At 38.7% G+C, this 19,369-nt stretch overlaps 1 protein-coding gene across 1 annotated transcript in view; it reads right to left on the reverse strand.

Moving 5' to 3' along the window:
- The window catches only part of CLIC4 (chloride intracellular channel 4), an 83,251-nt gene that overhangs the window by 27,188 nt on the left and 36,694 nt on the right, over positions 1-19,369 (reverse strand). Inside the window, exon 2 of the mRNA XM_030874250.3 lies at positions 13,090-13,199. Coding sequence (XP_030730110.1) covers positions 13,090-13,199 — 110 coding nt within the window. The remainder of the gene's footprint in view (positions 1-13,089; positions 13,200-19,369) is intronic.

Here is a 19,369-nt window from a genome sequence, read left to right on the forward strand (position 1 = left end):
GAGTCTGATGGTTCAAAACCGGTTATCTAGCATTAACTGGTAATAAGAAATCTGATTAATATAGAGGTATGTAAGTAAAGTGAAACCAGGCATATGTTTACCAATTTTCCTTAATATTAATGACTAGCGAATAGTTTTTCTTGTTTCTGCTAAAAGGCTATAAAGATTTTTTTTTATAGATGATAAAACTATTTTCAGGATTAACTGCTGAGATAAAGCACAATCATGTTAGGTCCTTACTCCAAGTGAAAGTAAATTTGAGAAGAAACTTTAATGCCCCTAACAGATCAGTAGACGTCAAATAAATGGACAAGTTGTACGCACTGAAGTGACTCACTTAGAAGTTGTTATCAAGTCAGCAACCAGATAGAATCTAAGATTCTTCAACTTCAATTCCTCACTGGCACTCTAAGGTCTCAGGTGTTTCATCTGACCCACAAAGGCTCATTTTTACAGATGCTTCGCAGAAACTTAACATTTCAAGAACTGCAGTGTGAGAAAAATGAAACTGAGTAAGCAATGGCTAAAATTTTCAGGGCATCTTTGGTTTTTTTCATAAAAGGTCTTCAATAAATATTCAAGAATTCATTCAAATTCATTCAAATGTTTCCCTTAAGTGATATCTAGGAAAAACAAAATGCATAGAATTCATGCCTTGAGATGAGAGCATGAATATTCTCCAATATTTTGGGGGCTTTTTATTTTCACCACTACTTACCAGTTTGTTTCTAGATGAAGAAAAGGAAATATATAAAGAGAAAAAACTAGGGGGGACCTTCAAGATGGCAGAGGAGTGAGACGTGGAGATCACCTTCCTCCCCACAAACACATCAAAAATACTTCTACAAGTGGAACAACTCCTAAAGAACACCCACTGAACGCTAGCAGAAGACCTCAGACTTCCCAAAAGCAAGAAAATACCCACGTACCTGCGTAGGGCAAAAAAAAAGAAAAAACAGAGACAAAAGACTAGGGATGGGACCTGCACCTCTGGGACGGAGCTGTGAAGGAGGAAAACTCTCCACACCCTAGGAAGCCCCTTCACTGGTGGAAACAAGGGGTAGGCGGCGGGGGCGGGGGAAGCTTTGAAGCCACGGAGGAGAGCACAGCAACAGGGGTGCAGAGGGCAAAGCAGAGAGATTCCCGCACAGAGGATCGGGGCCAACCAGCTCTCATCAGCCTGAGAGGCTTGTCTGCTCACCCGCCGGGGCGGGTGGGGGCTGGGAGCTGAGGCTCAGGCTTCGGAGGTCGGATCCCAGGAAGAGGACTGGGGTTGGCTGCGTGAACACAGCCTGAAGGGGGCTAGTGTGCCACAGCTAGCCGGGAGGGAGTTCGGGAAAAAGTCTGGACCTGCCGAAGAGGCAAGAGACCATTGTTTCGGGGTGCGGAAGGAGAAGGGATTCCTTTTCCGTGTGCCCACAGTAGGCAGAGCACCACCTAAGTGAGCTCCAGAGACAGGCGCGAGCCATGGCTATCAGCTCGGACCCCTGAGACGGGCATGAAACGCTAAGGCTGCTGCCACTGCCAACAAGAATCCTGTGTGCAAGCACAGGTCACTATCCATACCACAGCCCCCGGAGCCTGTGCAGCACGCCACTGCCAGGGTCCCGTGATCCAGGCACAACTTCCCTGGGAGAACACACGGTGCCTCAGGCTGTTGCAACATTACGCCGGCCTCTGCCGCCACAGGCTCGCCCTGCATTCCAGTTATGACTACCGTACCCCTCCCTCTCCCTGGCACGAGTGAGCCAGAGCCCCCTAATAAGCCGCTGCTTTAACCCTCTCCTGTCTGGGCAGGGAACAGATGCCTGAGGGCAACGTACATGCAGAGGCAGGGCCAAAACCAAAGCTGAACCCCAGGAGCTGGGCAAACAAAGAGGAGAAAGGGAAATTTCTCCCTGCAGCCTCAGGAGCCGGGGATTAAATCCCCACAGTCAACCTGAGGTACCCTGCATCTGTGGAATACCTGAATGGACAACACATCGTCCCAAAATTGAGGCGGTGGACTTTAGGAGCAACTGTAGACTTGGGGTTTGCTGTCTGTGACTGATTTGTTTCTGATATTTATGTTTATCTTAGTTTAGTTTTTAGCACTTGTTATCATTGGTGTATTTGTTTACTGGTTTGGTCGCTCTCTTCTTTTTTTTAAAAATTTTTTTTTATGTTAATAATTTATTTTTCTTTCTTTTTTTCTCCCTTTTCTTCTGAGTTGTGTGGCTGACAGGGTCTTGGTGCTCCAGCCTGGTATCAGGCCTGAGCCTCTGAGGTGTGAGAGCCGACTTCAGGAAACTGAAATCTCCTGGCCCCACGTAATATCAATCTGCAAGAGCTCTCCCAGAGATCTCCATCACAACGCTAAGACCCAGCTCCACCCAACGGCCAGCAAGCTCCAGTGCTGGATGCCCCATGCCAAACAACTAGTAAGACAGGAACGCAACCCCACCCATTAGCAGAGAGGCTGCCTATATTAATACTAAGTTAACAGACACTTCAACACCAGACACAGCCCTGCCCACCAGAGAGACAAGATCTAGCCCCACCCACCAGAACACAGGCACCAGTCCCCTCCACCAGGAAGCCTACACAAGCCACTGAAACAACCTCACCCACTGGGGGCAGACACCAAAAACAACGGGAACTACGAACCTGCAGCCTGCAAAAAGGAGACCCCAAACAGAGTAAGTTAAACAAAATGAGAAGACAGAGAAATATGCAGCAGATGAAGGAGCAAGGTAAACACCCACCAGACCAAACAAATGAAGAGGAAATAGGCAGTCTACCTGAAAAAGAATTCAGAGTAATGATAGTAAAGATGATGCAAAATCTTGGAAATAGAATGGAGAAAACACAAGAAAGGTTTAACAAGGACCTAGAAGAACTAAAGAGCAAACAAACGATGAACAACACAATAAATGAAATTAAAATATCTCTAGAAAGAATCAATAGCAGAATAACTGAGGCAAAAGAACAATAAGTGACGTGGAAGATAAAACAGTGGAAATAACTACCGCAGAGCAGAATAAAGAAAAAAGAATGAAAAGAATTGAGGACAGTCTCAGAGACCTCTGGGATAACATTAAACGCACGAACATTTGAATTATAGGGGTCCCAGAAGAAGAAGAGAAAAAGAAAGGGACTGAGAAAATATGTGAAGAGATTATAGTTGAAAACTTCCCTAATATGGGAAAATAAATAGTCAATCAAGTCCAGGAAGCACAGAGAGTCCCATACAGGATAAATCCAAGGAGAAACATGCGAAGACACATATTAATCAAACTATCAAAAATTAAATACAAAGAAAAAATATTGGGCTTCCCTGGTGGCGCAGTGGTTGAGAGTCTGCCTGTCGATTCAGGGGACACAGGTTCGAGCCCTGGTCTGGGAAGTTCCCACATGCCATGGAGCAACTGGGCCTGTGAGCCACAACTACTGAGCCTGCACATCTGGAGACTGTGCTCCGCAACGAGAGGCCGCAATAGTGAGAGGCCCGCGCACTGCGATGAAGAGTGGCCCCTGCTCGCCGCAACGGGAGAAAGCCCTCGCACAGAAACGAAGACCCAACACAGCCATAAATAAATAAATAAATAAATTTTAAAAAAGAAAAAAATATTAAAAGCAGCAAGGGAAAAGCAACAAATAACATACAAGGGAATCCCCATAAGGTTAACACATGATCTTTCAGCAGAAACTCTATAAGCCAGAAGGGAGTGGCAGGGCATATTTAAAGTGATGAAAGGGCAAAACCTACAACCAAGATTACTCTACCCAGCAAGGATCTCACTCAGATTTGACAGAGAAATTAAAAACTTTACAGACAAGCAAAACTTAAGAGAATTCAACATCACCAAACTAGCTTTACAACAAATGCTGAAGGAACTTCTCTAGGCAGGAAACACAAGAGGAGAAAAAGACCTCCAAAAACAAACCCAAGACAATTAAGAAAATGGTAATAGGAACATACATATTGATAATTACCTTAAATGTAAATGGATTAAATACTCCAACCAAAAGACACAGACTGGCTGAATGGATACAAAAACAAGATCTGTATATATGCTGTCTACAAGAGACCCACTTCAGACCTAGGGACACATACAGACTGAAAGTGAGGGAATGGAAAAAGATATTCCATGCAAATAGAAATCAAAAGAAAGCTGGAGTAGCAATTCTCGTATCAGACAAAATAGACTTTAAAATAAAGACTACTATAAGGGATCCATCCAAGAAGAAGATTGCAAATATTTATGCACCCAACATATAGGAGCACCTCAATACATAAGGCAAATGCTAACAGCCATAAAAGGGGAAATCAACAGCAACACAATAATAGTAGGGGACTTTAACACCCCACTTTCACCAATGGACAGATCATCCAAAATGAAAATAAGGAAACACAAGCTTTAAATGACACATTAGACAAGATGGACTTAACTGATATTTATAGGATACTGCAACCAAAAACAATAGAATATACTTTCTTCTCAAGTGCTCATGGAACATTCTCCAGAATAGATCATATCTTGGGTCACAAATCAAGCCTTGGTAAATTTAACAAAATTGAAATCGTATCAAGTATCTTTTCTGACCACAACACTACGAGACTAGATATCAGTTACAGGAAAAAAACTGTAAAAAATTCAAACACATGGAGGCTAAACAATACACTAGTAAATAACCAGGAGATAACTGAAGAAATCAAAGAGGAAATCAAAAAATACCTAGAAACAAATGACAATGAAAACATAATGACCCAAAACCTATGGGATGCAGCAAAAGCAGTTCTAAGAGGGACATTTATAGCAATACAATCCTACCTCAAAAAACAAGAAACATCTCAAATAAACAACCTAACCTTATACCGAAAGCAATTAGAGAAAGAAGGACAAAAAAAACTCCAAAGTTAGCAGAAGGAAAGAAATCATAAAGATCAAATCAGAAATAAATGAAAAAGAAATGAAGGAAATACCATCAAAGATCAATAAAACTAAAAGCTGGTTCTTTGAGAAGATAAACAAAATTGATAAACCATTAGCCAGACTCATCCAGAAAAAAAGGGAGAAGACTCAAATGAACAGAATTAGAAATGAAAAAGAAGTAACAGCTGACACTGCAGAAATACAAAGGATCATGAGACATTACTACAAGCAGCTATATGCCAATAAAATGGACAATCTGGAAGAAATGGACAAATTCTTAGAAAAGCAAAAGCTTCTGAGACTGAACCAGGAAGAAACAGAAAATATAAACAGACCAATCACAAGCAGTGAAATTGAAACTGTGATTAAAAGTCTTCCAACAAACAAAAGCCCAGGACCAGATGGCTTCACAGGCAAATTCTATCAAACATTTAGAGAAGAGCTAACACCTATCCTTCTCAAACTCTTCCAAAATATATAGCAGAGGGAGGAACACTCCCAAACTCATTCTACGAGGCTACCATCACCCTGATACCAAAACCAAAGAGGTCACAAAAAAAGAAAACTAGAGGCCAATATCGCTGATGAACATAGATGCAAAAATCCTCAACAAAATACTAGCAAACAGAATCCAACAGCACATTAAAAGGATCATACACCACGATCAAGTGGGGTTTATCCTAGGAATGCAAGGACGCTTCAATATACACAAATCAATCAATGTGATACACCATATTAACAAGTTGAAGGATAAAAACCATATGATAATCTCAGTAGATGAAGAAAAAGCTTTCAGCAAAATTCAACACCCATTTATGATAAAAACTCTGCAGAAAATAGGCATAGAGGGAAGCTACCTCAACATAATATAGGCCATATATGACAAACCCACAGCCAACATCATTCTCAATGGTGAAAAACTGAAAGCATTTCCGCTAAGATTAGGAACAAGACAAGATTGCCTACTCTCACCACTATTATTCAACATAGTTTTGGAAGTTTTAGCTACAGCAGTCAGAGAAGAAAAAGAAATAAAAGGAAACCAAATCAGAAAAGAAGAATTAAAACTGTCACTGTTTGCAGATGACATGATACTATACACAAAGAATCCTAAAGATGCTACCAGAAAACTACTAGAGCTAATCAATGAATCTGGTAAAGTAGCAAGATACAAAATTAATGCACAGAAATCTCTTGCATTCCTATACACTAACAACAAAAAATCTGAAAGAGAAATTAAAGAAACACTCCCATTTACCATTGCAACAAAAAGAATAAAATACCTAGGGATAAACCTACCTAAGGAGACAAAAGACCTGTATGCAGAAAACTATAAGACAATGATGAAAGAAATTAAACATGATACAAACAGATGGAGAGATATACCATGTTCTTGGATTGGAAGAATCAACATTGTGAAAATGACTATACTACAGAAAGCAATCTACAGATTCAATGCAATCCCTATCAAACTACCGCTGGCATTTTTCACAGAACTAGAACAAAAAATTTCACAATTTGTATGGAAACACAAAAGACCCCGAATAGCCAAAGCAATCTTGAGAAAGAAAAACAGAGCTGGAGGCATCAGGCTCCCTGACTTCAGACTATACTACAGAGCTACAGTAATCAAGACAATATGGTGCTGACACAAAAACAGAAATACAGATCAATGGAATGGGATAGAAAACCCAGACATAAACCCACACACGTATGGTCACCTTACTTTTGATAAAGGAGGCAAGACTATACAGTGGAGAAAAGACAGCCTCTTCAATAAGTGGTGTTGAGAAAACTGGACAGCTACATGTGAAAGAATGAAATCAGAACACTCCCTAACACCATACACAAAAATAAACTCAAACTGGATTAAAGACCTAAATGTAAGGCCAGACACTATCAAACTCTTAGAGGAAAACATAGGCAGAACACTCTATGACATAAATCACAGCAAGATCCTTTTTGACCCACCTCCTAGAGAAATGGAAATAAAAACAAAAATAAACAAATGGGACCTAATGAAACTTAAAAGCTTTTACACAGCAAAGGAAACCAGAAACAAGACGAAAATAGGAGAAAATATTTGCAAACAAAGCAACTGACAAAGGATTAATCTCCAAAATACATAAGCAGCTCATGCAGCACAATTTCAAAGAAACAAACAACCCAATCCAAAAATGGGCAGAAGACCTAAACAGACATTTCTCTGTCAAAGATATACAGATTGCCAACAAACACATGAAAGGATGTTCAACATCACTAATCATTAAAGAAATGCAAATCAAAACTACAATGAGGTATCACCTCACACTGGTCAGAATGGCCATCATCAAAAAATCTACAAACAATAAACGCTGGAGAGGGTGTGGAGGAAAGAGAACCCTCTTGCACTGTTGGTGGGAATGTAAATTGACACAGCCCCCATGGAGAACAGTATGGAGGTTCCTTAAAAAACTAAAAATAGAACTACCATATGACCCAGCAATCCCACTACTGGGCATATACCCTGAGAAAACCATAATTCAAAAAGAGTCATGTACCACAATGTTCATTGCAGCACTATTTACAATAGCCAAGACATGGAAGCAACCTAAATGTCTATCAAGAGATGAATGGATAAAGAAGATGTGGCACATATATACAATGGATTATTACTCAGCCATAAAAAGAAACAAAATTGAGTTATCTGTAGTGAGGTGGATGGACCTAGACACTGTCATACAGAGTGAAGTTAGTCAGAAAGAGAAAAACAAATACCGTATGCTAACACATATATAGGGAATCTAAAAAAAAAAAAAAAAAAATGGTTCTGATGAACCTAGGGGCAGGGCAGGAAAGGAATAAAGACACAGATGTAGAGAATGGACTTGAGGACATGGGAAGAGGCAAGGGTAAGCTGGGATGAAGTGAGAGCGTAGCACTGACATATATACACTACTAAATGTAAAACAGATAGCTAGTGGGAAGCAGCTGCATAGTACAGGGAGATCAGCTCAGTGCTTTGTGACCACCTAGAGGGGTGGGATAGGGAGGGTGGGAGGGAGACGCAAGAGGGAGGGGATATGGGGATATATGTATACATATAGATGATTCACTTTGTTATACAGCAGAAACTACACAACATTGTAAAGCAACTATACTCCAATGAAGATGTTTAAAATTTTTTTTTAATTTAAAAAAAATTTAAAAACTGGATGGTGAATACTCATCAAAAAAAAAGAAAAAACTAAAATAAGATACAGAAAGAAAGGGAAAGACAGGAATGAAAAGGAGACACCTTATAGGAGCTAATACTTTAAGCAACTTAAGTGGCTTAATTGCAATTAAAATTTAATTCAGCACAAACAATTGGAGGCCCTCGGGCTGGTGGCTCGGTTCCAGCTGCTTGGTATAAAATGAGTACAGCACAGCCACAGGACTCTGGAGCTGGTCCTTAAAAATGACCTACTGTAACTAGTTGACTCACTAAATGGAGAGAAAAAAATACGAAGTATGTAGACTTACACGTTAATTGAGTTCCCTTTTAAAACTTTAAAGGTGTTGATTTTCAAGGCATAGAATTATTTCATACAAATCAAGAGAATGCTGGACACCAGATGGCAAATAAGCAAAAAAAGGTAACAACACAAATCTTTGGTTTCAGATCACTTTACTCCTTAATTATCCTTCACTAGATTTGCTATATTCTGACTAATACTAAAGTCACTAACTGAATGACTGAACTGTGAACATCAAGCCACACACACCAAGGTCCCAGTTACTAAGTATTTTGTCTGTGTGTCCTGTTCAACCAGTTAAAGGATTTTATTTATTGTGATTAAATGTGGTATACTGCTGATCTCTGTCTACTTTAATGTCAACTTGTGGAGCAATCATTTTAGAACAAAATAGCACCCATGGAAAGGTATCAAATTCAGCTTTTACAATACTCAACAGATTTTATTTATAGTTTATAAGCAGAGTTTATACTGACAACAGGTTTAGAAACTCTTTCACTAACAATCCATTTTTCTATTTCAGCTCTTAGTGGCCCCAACAGGATTTTTCATCTTTGAAATTATCTTGAAAAAGAACATAAAGACATGTGGCAGTGGCAGTGAAATTCTGTCCGTCTCTGTCTCTATCTCTCTCTGTCTCTATCTCTCTCTGTCTCTCTCTCACACACACACACACAGGGTATGTATACATGTGATTCAAAATGCATTCATGAGACCCATATCTTGAATTGTAGGACCATTCTAACAAGGTCTTCACATAGCCCAAGTCAACTTTACAAAGGGGAAGAACAGAGTCTGTACTTTCCTGACTGACCAGTAGCAGGAAATGATTTCTCTAAAAGGCTGGCCTGTTCCACTCCACTTAGTCTCTCTGTATGTGTTATTCATGCTGCTGTGTACTGAAGATGTACCTGGAACTCAAAACTGATCTCTCAACTTGCTGAAGACTATTTTCAGAAGGGTAGAACCACAGAGACATGATAATGAAAGCAAATCACCTGAAGAATCTATTTGGAAATCAGATTTTGTTCTGAGTTTATAACTCCTTTTAAGATATACAGAACTATCAGTTTTATAGTTCTGCTGTAACATTTTAAACTATAACAAAATTGTTAAAGTTTAAACTATTATAATAATAATGCAAAACCTTATGCCATGATCATGGCAATTTACTTGTGGGTCTGACTCATACAATGTTACAAATGGTATGCTGACTTCTGAAGCAGAAAGAACTGGTGACACCACAAAGGATGAGACAGTTTCAATGTTTAAGGTGGGAATGGGAAAAATGAAAACAAATATTTCCCAGACTTTTAAAGTGGTCTTCTCCAATTTATCTATTTTCTCAGAGAATATCATGGAGGAAGAATTTTATTCACTGGTAATATAGCAGATATCACTGCTTTTACAATAAAAAGCTTATTTCTTAAAGTTATCATTTCCACTCTCATTTCCCAAAACCAGAAGAGTTTACCGTAACAACTATATGGCCACACTCAGCTATATCCAAGTCAATGTCTCAGTGTGTATATGTATGTGTGTCTGTCACTCTCTCTTATTACTGTTCTCACGCTTCCTTCTTTCTCTTCCCCCAGCCTACCTCTCAGGCTTATCTGTGCTCTAATGATGCTGATCTCTGATTTAAGAACTTCTGAGCATAATGAAGATAATGGAAGTCTTCAAATAAAGTTCTTGATCACTGCCATGAACCTGTCAGCCACAAAGGCCCTGTAACACCAGTGTGATAAAAATAATAAATTCTATTCAATAATAGGTCTGAAAATGGTCTGATAACAGTAGTAAAAAGTACCCTGAACAGTGTTTAGCACGTAATAGACAATGAAGAAATGTTAGTTTATTTTTCCCTTCTTTCTTACTGAGATTAAAAATGAGGTAACTGACCTCCAAGAAGATGAGACAGCTTGCCCAGCGAAATCAGAGACAGGGCTCTCTCCACACAGAACCAGGTCTCTACCCTTAACACTTTCTGCTATGCCATGGTTGCTCCCCTTTTGATGACACATGATAACATCCTGAAATGTGTCCCATATTTTAATATTTTCACTTATATTTACCTGAAGCTTTTGTTCAAATGGCAGTTGATATAAACCTGAATTCCTAAAGCCTAGGAACTATTTTTTTTTTAATCTGAAAGTTCTGTAATACGACTGCAGCATAAACAAAAAATTAGGTTTAGAAATTACTCCCACAAAAGTATGAAGGCAGCACTCGCAGGAAGCAATGGGAGGTTGTTCCAAGCCTCACAGGGGCATATGCATACCACCAGCATAGTCACTAACACCGACTGAGCTTCAAAGAGAACGTGTTACACACTGCCGGAACTAGAAACTGGCTTGTTCTTATGGATGAAATGTCATTTAACAATAATTTTTTCAGAGCAGAGAGTGGGCTTCTAAAAAGCTCTCAGTAGAGTTCTATTGCTCTCCGCCAGTTTGTTCTGGGATCAGTACATTTCACTAAGAAATTAGGCAATTATCAGGAAAAGCAGGAAAATAAGCACTATAGGCACCAAATCTTTCTCCCCCACAGCTTTCTAAAAACAATCATATTTAAAGTTTTAAAGTTAAGAATATATTATGAAAGGTACTTTTTACTACAGCATGTTTTAGTCCTCTGTGACAACTTTATTTTATTTATACTGGTTTTTTTTTGAGCCAACGTTCACTCTCTTGGGGTACCTTCTCTTTGAAATCTTACTTAAGACTATATATATAAGCATGTAAACTCATAGAAAAGGTCTGGAAGGATGGTAAAGAGCAAACCTAAATGCAGTTATCTCTGTGAAGGGGAACCTGATGACCAAGGTTAGGGATGAAGGGGACTCATTATCATGTACTACTTGTACACTTTTAATTGACCTTAAGAAGGATTTTTTTATATGTACTGTAGACCTAAGACTTTTAAAGAAAGCTAAAGAATATAGGCTCCAGTATTAAGTGTTCTCTGTAGATTTTACACAAAGCTCTAGGAAATAAACACACGTCTTCTTTGAGTAGCAAATTTTCTAATTAGGAGGCCCTGAATCTTTCATCCTACTTCCCATGTGTCACCTTTTACATGTAGGGCACATTACTCCTAAACATATACAAATCCCCAAATATCAATCAACTTCCAAGAATAACGCCATCAAAACTTTGTAAACGAAAAGTGAAACAGATGACTTAGAAACAGCCTTTATGAGTTCACTTCCTTTTCTGAACCAGATTCCCATTCCCATTCCCATGGTTCTATTACTGGTGTGCACCACAATCAAGCACTGTATTGAGCTGTTCAAAGAAGGCTTTTTCAAAGCATGTTAGTCAACTCACTTGCTCCAAGCCAAAAATGGAATAGGAGAAATCCAAGTATTTTAAGACACACTAAGGGTGTGTTCTTGGCGGCACGGTCTATTTTTAGGAGTTATATTGGGAAACTCCCTTTGTGAATGCATGTAGGAAAAAAACAGTAATAGAAGGGTAACTATATAAATTATTTCATTCTTACAATAGCTGTGTCCAATATGAGCTAGGTATGTCTTCAAATGAGCCTGTAGTTCTTACAATTCCCAAAGGCTTATTTCTACATTCATATATATAACCAAAGGGGTTCCTGGAAGACTTTATGGCTTATTTTCAATAAATAGATTTTAAGTCTGCAAAATCTCAATTAAGTGAAGTAAAAAATAAATTTTAAGGAACTGACAGGGGTCCCAGAGAATGCTAACCTAGAACAGGGAATGGGATTACAGCTGTCAGGTAATTCTCACATTGTGATGCCCAGAAGGAGAATGTTCATGAATTCTGCTCCCCATCCAGTGATAGCCTGTCATTATTTTTTCTTGGACACTGCACATGTCTAATAAGCTTAAAAAATAAGTAGCAAAGCATTTTTTGCTTTGTGGCATTTGTGTCAAGAGGAATACATTTCCACTGCCAAATCCCAGATTCTCTATTGGTAAAAATGTTCTCAACCCTTGGGTTAAATCTTTTTTTTTTTTAAGTATGAATGTTCTTTGCCTCAGACCTGTTTGCTAAGGGAGAATAGAAGTTACTGAGTAAAAAAAGCTTACTGCTCTCAGGGCTCTTCTCAGCCCTCTCCACTTTGGTCTGTAGAGAGAAAGTCAGAAACAACCCTTCACCTAGCAAGAACAATCACAGGGCCATAGATAACTGCTCTTATTCTATAATTGTATTTAACCAAATATGGTTAAAATCATATTACAGAAAACTCCCATTATGTTTTGAAAAGTAGATGAAATGAAAAAGACCACAGCAGTAATCAGCCTCCAAAAATCCCACTCTTGGTTTTAAAGATCCAGATTGTATAGGCCATGTGTCTACGAGCACATTTGAGGAGTCGTCTGCTTAGAAAGTTCTGCATAGTTACATGTTTATCTGTAAAGTCAAAGATTTCACTGCTTCTACCCTAAAACAGCTCCTGGTGCTGCTCTTGATATTATAAGGTAAACATACAATAAGCTCCTAAAAAGACTGAGAGGCCACAAGCAATATATTTACATTGTGAATTATCCATAATACTTATACAAGTTAAACGTGCCCATAAATCAGCTGAACTTTAATACATTTCTTTATAGAACATATGCAAGCAAAGTGAGGGATGAGGAGAGGATCAAACTGAGAGCATCAAGTTGATCCCCAACTACAACCAAATCTTACCTTTTCAGGTCAACAGTTGTGACACTAAACACAACTCCTTTGAGCCAAAGAATCATGAAGAGCCTCTGGGAAAAGGGGCAGTTTCCTATGCTTTCACCATCACTGCCAGCCTGGAAACAGAAATAAACATTAAAAAACAAGGCCAAAGTGATGATACACAAAACAATAGACCTTTTCCTGAATTTTAGTCAAGGGTACTAGGAGACAGGAAAAGTTGCATTGTGGAAGGAAGAAATTCAGGTCTTTCATTTGCCTCTTTCTCTTTTTTTTGTTTTGGCCACACTGCACGGCTTGCAGGATCTTAATTCCCTGACCAGGGATTGAACCCAGGCCCTCGGAAGTGAAAGCACAGAGTCCTAACCACTGGACCACCAGGGAATTCCCGCCTCTTTTTCTTAAAAATGGCCAGTCTAATATAGCGCTGTCCAAGAGAGCTATCTGCAATGATAGAAATGATCTGAATTATCACTGTCCAATACAGTAGTTATTTGTGATATATGGCTAATGAGTACTTAAAATGTGGCTAGTTCAAATGAACTGAATTTTATTTACTTTTAATTAATTTATATTTAAACAGCCACACGTGGCTAATGGCAACCTTATTGGACAGCACAGGTCCAATCAATCCCTAGGGGGTACATATATCCTTTCGTCAGGGCAAAGACTATCATAGGTTTTATGAAACGTAAGTCATTTCTTGTTCTATGAAACAGTATTCTTTACAGGGCAACATGAAAAGGGAAACGTGTGCCTCTCTCCAAAGGGTAAAATAACTGCCAACCTCCCCCACATTAAGCGAAATTATTCATGGGACTTCCCTGGTGGTCCAGTGGTTAAGACTCCACACTCCCAAGGCAGGGGGCCTGGCTTCTATCCCTGGTCAGGGAACTAGATCCCGTACGCTGCACTAAGAGCCCACATGCCGCAACTAAAAGATCCCATATGTCACAACTAAGACACAGTGCAGCCAAACAAATAAATAAATATTTTTTAAAAAAGTATTCATTATAAAAATCCCATACCTTGTTTACACATTCCTTCAGGGAACAAGAAAATAACAAAAGATATCTTTATAATAAGTTATTTGTAATCCTACTTAATAAATGAAGCAGTTGACTTCCCTGAGCTCTACGATAACACAATTTTCCTAAAAATTAGAGTGGGACAAATCTTGAATTCCATCAAGTATGCCCCCCAAGTTTAAAAAGGAGGGAAGGGGGAGGAGGAAATGAAAAGAGCGAGCAAGCAGGCTGGAAGAGAACATTCTGACACTCACTAGCAGCCAACACAGCCCTCTTCACCATAAAGTCTATGAATAGAGCCAGAAACTAACTTTCAACAAGTCACTCAAAGATGCTGGTAGAAGTACTGTTTATTATCCTGAAGTAAGTCTCAAAAACTTCAGAAGGCATTTCAGTAAAATGCTACATTAGTAAAGTCATTAATTCCTAAACTACTGGGGAAATGGAGGGGAGTTAAAAAAAATAAAAGCAGTTACCTGATTAAATATAATACAGGGGACTCCCCTGGTGGCGCAGAGGTTGGGAATCCGCCTGCCAATGCAGGGGACACAGGTTCGAGCCCTGGTCCAGGAAGATCCCATACGCCGCGGAGCAACTAAGCCCATGCACCACAACTGCTGAGCCCGTGTGCCACAACTACTGAAGCCCACGTACCCTAGAGCCCCTGCTCCACAACGAGAAGCCACCAAAATGAGAAGGCTGCACACTGCACCAAAGAGTAACCCCTGCTCGCCACAACTAGAGAAAGCCCATGTGCAGCAACAAAGACCCAACGCAGCCATAAATAAATAAATAAATAAATAAATAAATAAATAAATAAATAAATAACTTAGCATGTGCACTCTTCAGGATAAATCTGGAAAACGCCTTTGTATTAACTGCTCTCCTAAAACTCATGACAATTCAAATAAGAAGTACTGCCATGATTAAGTTTTTCCAAAGTCATAACAGCACCAGAAAATTGGCAGCTACTAGCCAGATGATGTTTTCATAAAGTAGAGTGAAACTGTGGAAAAACTCGGATGTCCAGTAGTCATAAATCAAAAACTCCCTCCTTTAATCCAAGTTGTACTAATAAAATTCCATTTCAACAAAGTTAAAGAATCAAAATTACTCTCTCCAGTATGAATTACAATAAATACAACCTATTGGTACAACTGACTGAGGAAGTGAGGAGGATATTATGGTATAATGGAAAGCATACTACACTGGGAATCAGGGTATCTTATTCTGCATCCAGTTTTTATTAATGTTAAAAATGAACACATAGCATCTAAAAAAAGTATGCTTTTTTTTTACTGCTTCTAACAGTAACATATACACTCATTTTAAATTTTTTTTATTAAATGAAATTCTTTAAATTCTATACTGCTTTAAAATTTTCAAAAATTTCACACACATGATTTCATATAATCCCAAAATAACCCTTTTTTACTCCTACCACTCTATTGCCCCTTCCCCCCCACTAGTAACCACTAGTTCATGCTCTATATCTATGAGTCTGCTTCTTCTGTTTTATTCACTAGTTTGTTGCACTTTTTAGATTCCACATATAAGTGATATCATACAGTATTTGTCTTTCTCTGTCTGACTTGTTTCACTGAGCATAATGCCCTCCGAGTCCATGCATGTTGCTGCAAATGGCAAAATTTCATTCTTTTTTATGGCTCAGTAGTATTCCATTGTATACATACACCACATCTTCTTTATCCATTCATCTGTTGATGGGCACTTAGGTTATTTCCATACCATCACAATTGTAAATAATGCTGCTATGAACATTAAGGTGCATGTATCTTTTTGAATTAGTGTTTTTGTGCTTTTTCAGATATACATCCAGGAATGGGACTCCTGGGTCATATAGCAGTCCAATTTTTAGTTTTTGGGGAAACTTCCATACTGCTTTCCACAGTGACTGCACCAATTTACATTCCCACCAATAGTGTCCAAGGGTTCCCTTTTCTCCACATCCTTGCCAACATCTGCAATTTGCGTTCTTTTTGATGATCGCCATTCTGACCGGTGTAAGGTGATATCTCATTGTGGTTTTCATTTGCATTTCCCTGATTATTAGTGATGTTGAGCATCTTTTCATGTGCCTATTGGCCATCTGCATTTCCTCTTTGGAAAAATGTCTATTCAGTTCTTCAGCCCATTTTTTAATCTGATTGTTTTTTAATGTTGAGTTGTATGAGCTGGTTATATATTTTGTATATTAATGGATATTAACCCCTTATCGGTCATATCATTTGCAAATGTCTTCTTCCATTCAATAGGTTGTGTTTTCATTTTGTCATTGGTTTCCTTCACTGTGCAAAAGCTTTAAGTTTCATTAGGTCCCGTTTGTTTATTTTGCTTTTGATTCCTTTGCTTTAGTAGACGGATCCAAACAAATATTGCTGCAATTTATGTCAAAGAGTGTTCTATGTGACTTTTAAGTTAATCTATATCAAAGGAAGCCATTTTATAAATTTAGACAGCTAATTTAGATAGAATCCATGCTAAAGGTAAAACTTTAAAACCTCACTTATCTATGTTTTCCTCTAGGAGTTTTATAGTATCTGGTCTTACATTTAGGTTTTTAATCAATTTGAGTTTATTTTTGTGTATGGTATTAGAGAATATTCTAATTTCATTCTTTTACATGTGGCTCCAGTTTTCCCAACACTATTTATTGAAGAGACTGTCTTTTCTCCATCGTATATTCTTGTCTCCTTTGTCGTAGATTAATTGACCATAGGTGAGTGAGTTTATTTCTGGGATTTCTATCCTGTTCCATTGAACTATAAGTTTGTCTTTGTGCCAATACCATATGGTTTTGATTATTATAGCTTTGTAGTATAGTCTGAGGTCAGGGAGCATGATTTCTCCCCCTCTGTTCTTCTCTCCAAGATTGTTTTGGCTACTTGGGGTCTTTTGTGTTTTCATACAATTTTTTTAATTATTTGTTCTAGTTCTGTGGAAAATGCCATTGGTATTTTGATAGGGATTGCACTGATCTGTAGATTGCCTTGGGTGTTATGGTCATTTTAACAATATTAATTCTTCCAGTCCAACATGGTATATCTTTCCGTCTGTTTCTGTTGTCTTCAATGTCTTTCATCAGTGTTTTATAGTTTTCTGAGTATAAGTCTTTTACCTCTATTCTTTTTAAAATAAAAACTGAAACACTACAGAAAGTCAGAGTTCCCCTACCCTTGAACCATTCACTAGTTATTCTTCTAGATTTTTATTTTCTGTGTACACACTACTTTTTTCTTTTAAACGTGTGATCACACTATATAGCTTTTTAAAATATTTTATTCCCAAACTAATATAACCAACCCTCTGGAGGCTGTAATGCCCCCACCAGGATGGTATCAGAGAAGGCCAAAGAGGGAGCCAGGCTTTAAACCCTGCCAGCCAGTAATGAGAAATCCCCCTTTTTCTTGGTTGGAAGAGAGGGAAGCAGAGGGGTGTCAGAGGAGGAGGCCTAGTAGAGTAGTTAGGACTTTCAACATCAACCAGCTGTAATGAGGCCACCTCGACTGGGGTGTCAGTGGAGACCACATGGGGAGCTGGAACCCTCACCCTTGCCCAACAATAATGAGGAGACTTCCCACCTTGGGTATCAATGGAGGCCGAGTGGGGCACCTGGACTTCTATCTCCACTTGGATGTCTATGTCCATTTGGCTTCTCCTTCCCACTGCCGTTCTTCTCTCCCACCCCCCTCCAGAGCAATGTCAGAGAAGTCTTATTTGAGTGTCAGAGAAGTTTAAACAGAAGGTTTAAACAAGATCCAGAGTTTCACAACATAATAAGAAAATGTTCAGGTTTCAACTGAAAATCCCTTGTCATACCAAGAACCATATCAAACTGAATGAAAAAATGCAATCAAAAGACGTCAACATCTGAAATCAAGAAAACACTCCCATTTACCATTGCAACAAAAAGAATAAAATATCTAGGAATAAACCTACCTAAGGAGACAAAAGACCTGTATGCAGAAAATTATAAGACACTGATGAAAGAAATTAAAGATGATATAAATAGATGGAGAGATATACCATGTTCTTGGATTGGAAGAATCAACATTGTGAAAATGACTCTACTACCCAAAGCAATCTATAGATTCAATGCAATCCCTATCAAACTACCACTGGCATTTTTCACAGAACTAGAACAAAAAATTTCACAATTTGTATGGAAACACAAAAGACCCCGAATAGCCAAAGCAATCTTGAGAACGAAAAAAGAAACTGGAGGAATCAGGCTCCCTGACTTCAGACTATACTACAAAGCTACAGTTATCAAGACGGTATGGTACTGGCACAAAAACAGAAAGATAGATCAATGGAACAGGATAGAAAGCCCAGAGATAAACCCATGCACATATGGACACCTTATCTTTGATAATGGTGGCAGGAATGTACACTGGAGAAAGGACAGCCTCTTCAATAAGTGGTGCTGGGAAAACTGGACAGGTACATGTAAAAGTATGAGATTAGATCACTCCCTAACACCATACACAAAAATAAGCTCAAAATGGATTAAAGACCTAAATATAAGGCCAGAAACTATCAAACTCTTAGAGGAAAACATAGGCAGAACACTCTATGACATAAATCACAGCAAGATCCTTTCTGACCCACCTCCTAGAGTAATGGAAATTAAAACAAAAATAAACAAATAGGACCTAATGAAACTTCAAAGCTTTTGCACAGCAAAGGAAACCATAAACAAGACCAAAAGACAACCCTCAGAATGGGAGAAAATATTTGCAAATGAAGCAACCGACAAAGGATTAATCTCTAAAATTTACAAGCAGCTCATGCAGCTCAATAACAAGAAAACAAACAACCCAATCCAAAAATGGGCAGAAGACCTAAATAGACATTTCTCCAAAGAAGATATACAGACTGCCAACAAACACATGAAAGAATGCTCAACATCATTAATCATTAGAGAAATGCAAATCAAAACTACAATGAGATATCATCTCACACCAGTCAGAATGGCCATCATCAAAAAATCTAGAAACAATAAATGCTGGAGAGGGTGGGGAGAAAAGGGAACACTCTTGCACTGCTGGTGGGAATGTGAATTGGTTCAGCCACTATGGAGAACAGTATGGAGGTTCCTTAAAAAGCTACAAATAGAACTACCGTATGACCCAGCAATCCCACTACTGGGCATATACCCTGAGAAAACCGAAATTCAAAAAGAGTCATGTACCAAAATGTTCATTGCAGCTCTATTTACAATAGCCCGGAGATGG

This window comes from Globicephala melas, chromosome 1 (genome assembly GCF_963455315.2).
Source record: "Globicephala melas chromosome 1, mGloMel1.2, whole genome shotgun sequence".
Lineage (NCBI taxonomy): Eukaryota > Metazoa > Chordata > Mammalia > Artiodactyla > Delphinidae > Globicephala > Globicephala melas.